The sequence below is a fragment of the Pezoporus flaviventris genome, unplaced genomic scaffold, assembly GCF_033815535.1.
Source record: "Pezoporus flaviventris isolate CSIRO_AGI_PZ_B2104156 unplaced genomic scaffold, CSIRO_AGI_Pfla_v1 ptg000079l, whole genome shotgun sequence".
Classification (NCBI taxonomy): Eukaryota; Metazoa; Chordata; class Aves; order Psittaciformes; family Psittacidae; genus Pezoporus; species Pezoporus flaviventris.
In genome coordinates, this window is record NW_026892627.1 from 4,462,037 (window position 1) to 4,472,940 (window position 10,904).

General features: G+C 45.6%; 1 protein-coding gene across 1 annotated transcript in view; it reads right to left on the reverse strand.

Annotated features, from left to right (window-relative positions):
* GARS1 (glycyl-tRNA synthetase 1) overlaps window positions 1-9,355 on the reverse strand; it is a 29,231-nt gene extending 19,876 nt beyond the window's left edge. The window contains exons 1-4 of the mRNA XM_061474530.1: window positions 9,085-9,355; window positions 5,220-5,321; window positions 2,202-2,304; window positions 987-1,128 (exon numbers count right to left, since the gene is read on the reverse strand). Coding sequence (XP_061330514.1) covers window positions 987-1,128; window positions 2,202-2,304; window positions 5,220-5,321; window positions 9,085-9,261 — 524 coding nt within the window. The 5' untranslated portion in view covers window positions 9,262-9,355. The remainder of the gene's footprint in view (window positions 1-986; window positions 1,129-2,201; window positions 2,305-5,219; window positions 5,322-9,084) is intronic.
* Between the last annotated feature and the right edge of the window lie 1,549 nt (window positions 9,356-10,904).

The following is a 10,904-nucleotide window of genomic DNA, read 5'->3' on the forward strand; positions in this document are numbered from 1 at the left end:
AGCATGAAAGCTGCCACTAGACATCCGTGGGTACTGTGGGATCCCCGTGGACAGACCATTATCAAAGAGAAGACCTTCAATCTGCACACTCAAACTGCAGGCTTGCTCTATTCAGCAGTACCATCCCACAGAAAATCTGATCTGAGAGAGGTATCGATGTATCTAAAATCTTCAAATGTCTCATCACGATAATTCTTAGTGCCTCTAGAAACTGAACTGTGATTGAAGCAAGACACAGATGCAGTTGTGAGGAGTAACCAGTAATTCAGGTGGACAGATTCCCACTATTTTACACCAGTGATCCATGAAAGCTGCCCATTATGCTGTGACCCATAGAAAGTAATGCAGTTGACTCAGCTCAGGCTCTCTGAAAGCTCCTGACATACTTAACAAACGTGTGGGTAGCATTAGCAGAGGCCCATGGAGGTGAGAGGGTTCAGAGTCTACCTGGTCAATAGTCCCTCTACCTGGTCTCCAGATAAAAGATGACTTAATCCCCAGAACTAGAAAGCATCGTACGGATTCAGAGCTCAATTAACACATTGCATATTGCCATCCCTCCACAAAGAAGGGAAGGATGGTCAAGCAACCTGGCCACCATCCGAAATTACAACCAAGGTGTCCCAGATTTAGGCAAGTCACCTAATCCTTTTGTCTTCTTGATCTTTCAGAAAGGGGCAATTATTTTAGGTAAGAAAAGAGGCAGTAATTCAATTAGGTAAGAAATGGCAATTTCTTACCTAATGGGACTACTAGGTGACATTAAGACATTAGACTTGCAGACACAAGTCCCACTGTCCTCCCTGATTTATGGAACAACAGCTTCGCACACTGATCTGTGCACTGCGATCTAATTATTTTGCACTGCAACAAGGCATGAAATTGGGTGACCCAGTCACAAAATCCCTGTGGGTATTTTACAGAAGACTGTAAAAATCAACTATGACCAGAAATTACATGCTGCAGAACAAAAGACTCATATTTACTTCAGAACCGGCTCTGGTGTGAGCATGGTACAGTCAATCTCCAGGATTTGCTCTTCCTGAATAAAGTGCTGTCTCCATGCTTGGATGATGTTATTCTTCAAAGCACACCCAACGGGCCCAAAGTCATACAAACCACTGACACCTGCAGAGAGAAAAAGGTAAAAAAAAAATAAAAATGTGGTAGGTGCAAGACTGCATGAACCAATATTGTTTGGAGGAAATGTCCTCCCTTGTCAGCATTTCCATCAGCAGCTTTAAGGCTGAGGTCATTTTCTGAGCATGAAGCATCAGCTTCCCTTAACTCACGACATAAAGGCTGTAAGTAAACTCTGTGAAGCACCTAAACAGACACTGCCTTATTGAGTAACCAGTACAGTTCAGCTGCAGAGCACACTGGGCACCAGATAGTGGTAGAAGCTGAAACTCTTAAATAACCGCAATAAACAACTCTAAAAGCCACAGTCCATCCACCAACGGATTCTGTTTTGTGGTGAGTTTTGTGGAACCAATCTATCTGAAGGAGGAATCTGAATAATAAAAAAAGACATGCGCCAAAGCAGTATGTTATTGTCAGAAATAACACATATCTGCCAATCACCAATTTAGGCACAAAGAAGAAAAAAGAAGAAAAATCCAACAAAACAACCCAGATTTTTTATTCCAGCATCTTAGGTAAAAAAAGCAGTAACCACACAGGCATTGTGCTGCGCTCCTGAGATGCTCAAATCAGCTATGTAAGGAGGTTTAAGAGCCATGTGTGTTCACCTGCACCACAAAGTTCACTAACGTAACAGGTTCTAAAGCTCACAGCAGTTTTGAGCATTACTGTGCCAAGAGAAATTCAGATAGAGATAGAATGGTCACAAGGATATAAGCTGATTACCCCCTTAAATGCCAAAACACTCTTCCCTTTTGCAAAGAAACCTTCTGCATTGTAATGAATGGAACATGCATCCTGAAGTCCTCTCATTTATGTTCGGAAAGCAAAAGACAAAATTTGAACTCCCTCCCCACTGAAACACTTCAGGAAGGGAGAGCTTTTGAAGGGCCTACAGACACAAGCAGGAAAGTTTGATGCCAACTTAAAAAAAAAAAAAACAAAACACTTTTATGTTGCATTAATGTAACACTGCAAGAGTACAGCGTTTCACACAGCTAGAAGGACAAGAACATTAGCCTGAAGGGATTAAAACGTAAATTTCTTCAAAGCCGTACCTCCATAAATAGAAAAGGCTTGATCATAGAAAAACCTCCTTTTCAGAGTGTCTTCCATTTTAACTCTGTCCACAATGTCATCTTTGGGCTGTAAGGCCAGCTCCTGTAATTGAAGCAAACTGAAAGCAGTTAATAGCTCCCAATTATGGCAGGAGCAGAAATCCTCTCTATTCACCACTATAAGTCAAAAGTCTGCAAAGACCATTCTGAAACAAAGGTATCCTGCCAACATGCTCATTTTTCCAAAGAGCATGAGATTCCAAAGCAGTAACACTGAGATTCAAGCACTCAATAATGAACATTATTGTCTGAATGCAGCATTTTAGACACTTGAGGTGGACTCATCTGCCCTAACTTTCAGATGACTAAGCCTGAGCTAATTATCCTCAGCTTTTCTTACAATCATGGGAAAGAAATGCTAATTTCCAAAGCAATTCTTCTGACCTATTTCCCTCTCCTGACTATAAAAAGAGCTTAAAGTGACTAGACTACAAACACCTAACTCTTGGCATATATGAAGCTTTCAATAGTGTTACTTCCATGAAAGAATTTTGACAATGAAGATTATAAACATCATCCCTGAATTCTCTGAAGTTGTGTACTTAGTTATTTGTACAAATAATACCTATTCACGAAACGTAGGCTTTCACAAATATGGCCCCTGCACTCAGAAAATTCAGTCAAAGAATGTCTAAATGCCCTGATCAGATTCTGCGAAAGTGTTTTACAGCAGACCCACTATTTTACCTGAAAAACTTTGATTTCTGCAACCAACTCCGTTAGTGAACTCAAGACACTTGAAAGCTTTTCTTCAAGAAATATGTTTTGATAATTAAAGCAGAGTTAGGCCAAGAAGTTCAGTAAATTAATTCAGATCTTTGTGGCTAACTGTATCATTTTGAACAGTGTTTTGGTAACAAAAAGTATTGCACAACCAATAATTTCAAACTTTCTTTTAGCACCTGCAAAGACATATAAACATAGTCTAATTTTAAAAGCACTGAACCTCTGCTGCTCCCATAACCTAGCATAAGCCAAGGCATAACTGCACGAGAGACAGAAAGAGTCAAAGACAGACAGCACACATGACAGCAAACACCAGAACAGTATTTTTAAAGCATGGAGAGTGAATCTATTTGGCACGCTCTGCCTAAAAACACAGCATCACATTTCACAATGACCAGAGTCCATTAACAGAAATGATGGCTTTTGCCTAGAGATGGACCAAAGGAGAGCAGTGACACAAGCCAATTCTGAACTGGCAAGGAGAAATGGCCAGCTGCACAGCAGTAAACTGGAGTAGGTACAGAATTCTGTAGAGCCCCTCTTCTATTACCTAAAAGAGGATAGTTAACAAACTGGTGGAGAAGTCAAGAAACAGTCTCTTCCACCTGGCGTACGTTCATTAACATAAATATATTAATAAATATAATGCAGAAAAGTACCTGTGTTTGGCTTCAAGGAGGATAAAGACCTTGCATGGGAGAAGAATCATCTATTCATTTATGACACGGTTTGAGGACATAAAGCTGAGGAATTTTAAACACTCAACTGCTCTGCCCTGTTTAAAGCTTCAAATTCAGAACCACTCTGCTATCTTTAGGTAGGAATCACAGGACTTGAAAACTGTACCAGCAGCTGTTAAAACTAACGAGCATTCACACTGCTGCCTTCTGCAAACGTGCAAGTGACTGTGATGCATTGCTGGAAACACCATCACACCATCAAGACAGAAAGACTACACTGGAGCGCTGCATTCACAAGGGCAGATGCTGAGTTTGCAAGGTCATTCTTGTATAGACTGGGATACAGCCCACACAAATTGTGTAACTGGTAAGCATGTCTCTACTCTGAATCTTACAGGCACTCTTCCAACAGAAAAGTGGGATTCTCGGGGATACCATAGCTCCTAACCTGCCTTGCTACACGTCTCTATGTCAAGCTTCAAGGGCTATGAAACAGAATTGTGAAAACATTTTTACACTACTTACTCCAGGACAACCTGGCTATCAATACAGGGTTCATGCAATGGTTTCAAAGCACAGTTCTATGCTAAATACTAAGTAAAAATGACATCTTTTTACTTGGATTAAATGTATGCAAACAGGCAGCTGTAACACCAGACCTGACAGCGAATGCTAATTGTTTGCCTCGCTTGACTCTGCAGAATAAATAGGGTCAACAATTTGGGTATACTCATGTTCTCACAGTAAGTTAGTTGAAAGCAGAGGTGTATTTATTGATTTATTCATATATTTTTAAGACTAGGGCCAAATTACAATTTTTATATGGAATACAAATTAGAACCTCACAGTTTAGTGGGTGAATCTGCACACCTGTTTTTATGCTTCAGGTATTTCTTTTTGTTATTTTAGCTTGAGAAAGGGAGGGAAGCTTGCAGAATACGGAGGTATATATTCACTTCCTTATTGATCTAGAAACAAAAACTTGGAATTCCATCATTCCATTTGCAGAAAGACTTTTCAGAGCCCAAACTGCCTTTAAAAAAAAAGGGGCACAATTTCAATATATCCCTTTCTTTAAGGCTGAGAAAATCCACAGGCTACTTGAAACGTCTCCAAAACTTTGTTTAAACTGTAGCAAAGAAAATGGTTTCTAAGGAAATATATTCTATGCCACGCTGGGAATTTCAATGCTGCACAAAAGATCTGAAGATGAGACACACTACCATGAACAGCATGTCCTCTCACTGTACACAAAAAAAAATCTATACAGTAAACAAAGATCAGTGCCATATAGACTGAATTTCAACTTTGACTATGAACCACCTGAACCCATATTTATTTGTTCGCTCACTGCGATTTAATGCTAACAGACAGTAGCATAACAGATGAAATTGCCACTAGTTGGAAAATGCAAAATATTTCAGAAGTTATTCAAACAGTCCACCCTGCTGTGACTGTTTAGCCGAAATCAATACTATAAAAAAGCATGAAGTAGAGATTTCAAGGCTTTTCAGACAAATCTGTAGAACTCAAATTTAATTTCCAGACTCACCTTTGCTTCTAGGACCCTCTTCCGAGCTTTGAGCTCTGCTACAGCTTTGTCTATATCCACCTGGGGAGCTTTCTCTTCCTTCAGTTTCCGTACCAACTCTCCCTAGAAAAAAGAAGAAAAAGCATATGACATAGATTCTTTCTTTGAGCACCACAGACAAGAGCTTTCCTCCTTTCAGCTCCTCCAGCAACCCAAAGGGAGGGGTTTGTCCTGCCTCCTCACAGAGGTCTCAAGAGGCTGCTTCCATTGGTAGAAGTGAGAAACACGCATTTTAGTGTTCGAACAAGACATCATTAGAGAAATTCAACCCCCACATACTATTGCTAAATCCCAGACCTGTTATTAAATCTCAGTGTGCAAATACACTCCTGTATGTAACACTTCGCATCAGATTTCTACACATCCTAGTTTTCCATCTTTGAGGATGTACTAAGTGGATTCTCAGACAGTTAACATAGGCTTTGTGCTGCTCTTCTGAGTAATAAAGCTTGTCTTCTTTCAACCCCTTTTCTTCGAAGTTTATGACTATTTTAGACTTCTTTTTCTCTATCATATCCATTCAAAACTAGACAGCAAGTACAGTTTTTTAGAAGGAGGTCTCACAGAAGACAGACATTTTCAGCCTAAGTGAAAAAAGCACTGCATTATCTGTAAAAACATTATCTCTTAAAACTCGTCCAGTAACGTTCAGGAAGAAGGGGGGGGGGGGGAAATAAGATCAAAAAAAACACAAAAAAAATCCCAAAGCGTAAATTTTTCAGAGTAGCAAAACCTTACAGTGGGCTTACATAGAGGTCTTAACCCGAGTCAAACCACCATCACCTTGTCATGTTTCCACAAAGGTCTCTTTGCCCTGTGGGAACAATTCTCCCCTTTCATGCCAGCAAGGTAATGCTCAACCCCTAAACACCCAATAGCATGCTCCTCTGAACATGATCCTCAGCCGTCATGCCCAGCTTGCTCTTGGGAGATAAATTAATTAAAAGTCTTCCTTTGAGTCCACTCTTCTTCAGTCAAACCCAAGGTCTATCTACAATTATTGAGAAGGACAAAGGAACTGACCCAGGAAGAAAAGGCACAGAGATGTCAATGCCTTCTCAAGTGGTATATTCTAAGAAAGGGATGCTCCAAGTTCAGCATTTTTCTTTCATCCAGTACTTGTCAACTAAACAAAAATGAAAAAAAAAAAACAAAACAGAAAGAAAAAGGAAGAAAACCCCTCCCCCCAAACAATCCAAAGATATTGCAACGTTTCCACTATACCAGCTTCTGCATAAATTCTGAGCTTTGCTGACATTAATATTACAGGCACTGAGAAACCAAAGAGAAGAGAATGCACAGACTGCCATTCAGTAATCAGATCAGAAGAGCTGAAAGAGCTTCAGAGACTAAGGAAATCCAAGGCTAATTTTATTAATAAAAGGAGGAAGACTCAAAAGACTGCATTAAAACAAACACACACAATGTAAAGAAAGAAAAATAAGAAACCTGTCAGGCTCCCTAACCCCGCTGGCTACAAGGATAAACCAAATCTGCTGTTTCCTTCCTGTTAACTAGTTATACCAAAATGTGAAACTTTCACTGTCAGGCTGAGGACTTCAACTGCCATTCCCGGGTAACGTGGCAGAGGGAGGGATCTGATCTATTTTTTTTTCCTCTTTTAAAGTAGTAAGTCCAAATTGCCTTTGTTGAGTGAGGGGGTCAGCAGTGGAAAAACATCAAGGCAGTAAGCAGCAAAGCAGCAACTGCTGACTCAACAGAGCTAGCACCCTGCTCATTGCTGAGCATCTAAAAGCAGCGTGCAGCAACTCTTTGTCCTGATCTAGAAGAGTGCTCAGACATATGCAAGGAGAAAAAAAAAATTAAATCAGAACTGCAGCAAATAATGATGTTTACTGACAGGACTCAGTCTAATTAAAGCTACGGTCTTGAGCCCAACCCAGAGGAGGAGTGCACAGCAGCACTCGATGTGGCAAATTTTACTGCAGCTTTGTCCCATACACCAGTAAAGCAAAGAGAGGGATCCACCCCTGGATCACGGCAGCTTATTGCATCAGGCACTGCTGCAGGAAGATACGCTGCTCACTCCATAGGTTAAGAGTCCCTGAGGTTTAATTAAACATGCCTCTCCATGAGCTGATAGCCAGGGTCACCTGCATCATAAAGTATCAACTACCCCAATCTTCATTACTCCCTCCCTTTCCTCTTGTGCAAATATCTCAGTGAATTGCTGCTGTTAGCTGTAAGACACAATATCTGTGGTCCCAGCTATTCAAATTTACCCACAAACCTTTCTCTGCTACCTCACACTGCTCTTTCAATCCCAAAGGCAGCCTGAAAGAAGCAGTAAGTACATTGGTACTTTAAAGGCAAATGACAGCACCCAAGATACAGGATTTTAAAATAAATTAGCTACTTCTAGAGATCATAATTTTATTTACAGGCCCTCTTGCCAAGGCATTATGCTGTACAATGATTCATAATAAAAACTCATTGAAGATCTGGTATAATTAGAGAGCCATAAATCTACTCATTTAATGAGAAAACATATGCACAAACCTATGAATACATGGGACACACGCAGCTATGTGTGAAGCTAAGCAGAAGACTATGGATTCAGCCACTTAAAGCAGGTATGTGGGGAACCCACATGCCCAGGTCTTACTGCTAAAGCAGGGAGGGGAACTCCCACATTCTGTAAGCAAGCTCCACTGCCATTAGCCCCACAGCATGGGTAATAAGATCGAGATCTGCTTAGGAAGTAAAGACAACCAAATCCTTCTCAGGTAAGAAGGAAGCTAAAGATAATAGTGAAGGAGATGGGAAAATAATGTTATGCAGCCTCAGCTAACAGGAGACAGGTACATACCTAGACAAGTAAGAATGATGAAATGGAAAATGTGCAAAGCAAATACTCATCCCTTACTGCATCAGGCAAGCATGCAGCTCTAAAGAATATCGTTTAGCTCCAAAACCCAGCAAAAACTCAGTTCTAAAGGGAAGTCACTGTGTGACCCTATAGGATAATAAACTCCATGCAGGCTGTTTTCTAAAGAAAACGTGAAGAGCCAGCTACGGGGTCCTAAGAGCATGGCAAAGTCAGCCCAAGCTCGGGCACAGAAGGAAGACACATCAAGCCCGGGAGACGAATGCCAGGTAGACTGACGCACAGATCCAGTTCTGCAGGACAGCTCTAACACCCTCCATCACCACGGGGAGGGGAAAGGGCAGTCCATGGGAAACCCACACACGCTCTCGTTGCCAGCCCACTTCCCCGTGACAGAGCAAGACCCACCCGAAGGGAGACACCTGCACCCCCGAGGGCCAGAAGGCACTGGCAGACCCACGGTGACCCCCCTACTCATGGCTAGAGCCCAGAGGGCACCGCAGTACCCCAGGGCGCGCAACTCGAGGGTCGAAAACCCGGCCCCGTGGGGCTGAGGGGCAACACCGCGTTCACTCCACACGGAGGGCAAACCCACCCTACGCAAGCCGGCATGGCTCTAGGGGGAGACGTTTCCCACAGACCCGAGCCGAGGCACCGGCCAGCCGCAGTGGGGCCGGAGCTCCAGGCGGACCTGTCACATACCCGGCCCCTCAGGGAGAACCAGGAACCCCCCTGCTTCAGGCAGGTCCTCCCGGGCGGGTATTCATTCATCGGGCGGGTGTCCACCCATCAGGCGGGTTCACCTGGGTGGGTGTCGCCACCTCAGGCAAGTCCCCCTGGGCGAGCTTTCCCCCCTCAGGCGGGTCCTCCCCGCCGGGTGCTCCGTGTCCAACCCCGGCAGCCGGCAGCCACCACCCGCCGCTGCGGGACTCCCCTCAGCCGCGTTCCCCCCAGGTCAGCGGGGCCAAGGCGGGTTACCTGGTGCCGCACCGCCTGCCGCAGGGGCGCGAGGAGCGCCTCGGCTTGCGGACCGTCCATGGGGGTCGCGGCCGGGGCGTGCCGAGAGCGAAGCGGGGCGGCGGCAGCGGGCGGGCAGGCGATGCGGCGCAGGAGGCGCAGCAGGGCGGGCAGGACGCTACGGGGCGGCAGCGGCATGGAGAGGCGCGGCACGCCGCCCTGCCCCCCGCCGCATGATGAAATCCCGCCCGGCGTAAAGCCGGCCCGCGCACGGCCGCCGCACTTTCAGCACAGCGAGCAGCAGCCGCCGGCGCCAGCAACACCCCGCCGCAGATTCGGCACGGCACGGCGCGGTGCGGCCGGCGGGCCGGCAGGGGGCGCGCGGGGATGCCCGCCCCGCGCACGCAGCGCTCCAGGCCCAGGCTGCTCATGCGCGGGAACAGCAGCCCCACACAACCCCCTCCGCGGCGTGTTGCGGGTGGGGGTACGGAGTCCGCGTGCTCCAGGTGGTACTGCTCCCTAGCGCCCCCTGCGGTGACACTTGTCCCTGGGGGGCACATACCCTGCCGTAGACCCCGCCACCATAAGCCCCACACTGATGGCTCTGCAGGGCCCCACCGCCTACCCAGGCCACCTCACCGACCCTGTGTACCCTTGTGCAGGAGCCGAGTCCCCAGCATGTGCCCCCGCTGCAGGGTAGGGAAGCACTGGGCACTGGGTGTTATTCTTTCAATCTGCTGCAGCAGTTGAGCTGCAAAGGCTTTGTAGGTTTTGGGCTTGGCTGTGTTTTGGTTTGCACTGATCCGTAGTCTTTCCATACACAGGCAGCACCCGCGGACTTGGTACTGGGCAGCAGGCAGGAGGCCAAGACCTGCTTTCCCCTGCAGGCATGAGTGTGGTGGGTCTTCATGGGTGGAAGGAAATCGTCATAGCAGAAAAGAGCCCCAGTGAGCACCAGTGCCACACAGAATCATAGAATGGTTTGGGTTGGAAAGGACCTTAAGATACCCAGTTCCAACCCCCCTGCCATGGGCAGGGACATCTTTCACTAGACAAAGTTGTTCAAGGCTCCATCCAACATGGCCTTCAACACTGCCAGGGATGGTGCAGCAACAACTTCCTTGGACAACCTGTGCCAGTTCCTCACCACTCTCACAGTAAAGAACTTCTTCCTTATATCCAGCCTAAATGTTCCATTTTAGTTTGAACCCATTATGCTTTGTCCTATTGCTACAATCCCTAATGAAGAGTCCCTCTCCAGCACCTCTATAGGCCCCCTTCAGATACTGGAAGGCTGCTATGAGGTCTCCACACTGCCTTCTCTTCTCCAGGCTGAACAGCCCCAACTTTCTCAGCCTGTCTTCATACGGGAGGTGCTCCAGTCCCCTGATCATCCTCGGGGCCCTCCTCTGGACTTGTTCCAACAGTTCCATGTCCTTTTTATGCTGAGGACACCAGAACTGTACACAATACTCCAAGTGGGATCTCACGAGAGCAGAGGGGCAGGATCACGTCCTTGGACCTCCTGGTCGCGCTGCTTTTGATGCAGCCCAGGATACAGTTGGCTTTCTGGGCTGCAAGCGCACACTGCTGGCTCATGTTAAGTTTCTCATTGACCAACACCCCCAAGTCCTTCTTCTCAGGGCTGCTCTGAATCACTTCTCTGCCCAGTCTGTAACTGTGAACATGAGAACACCCCATCCCTGGGAATTAAAGCCCTCCAAGAAGGAGAATCCAAACAATGGTTCCATAAAACAAAATTTAAGGCAAATTAAATAAAAAAAAAGAATTTTCCACACATGCTTACCCTGCTGCCCCTAACCTTCTCCTCATTTCCCTTT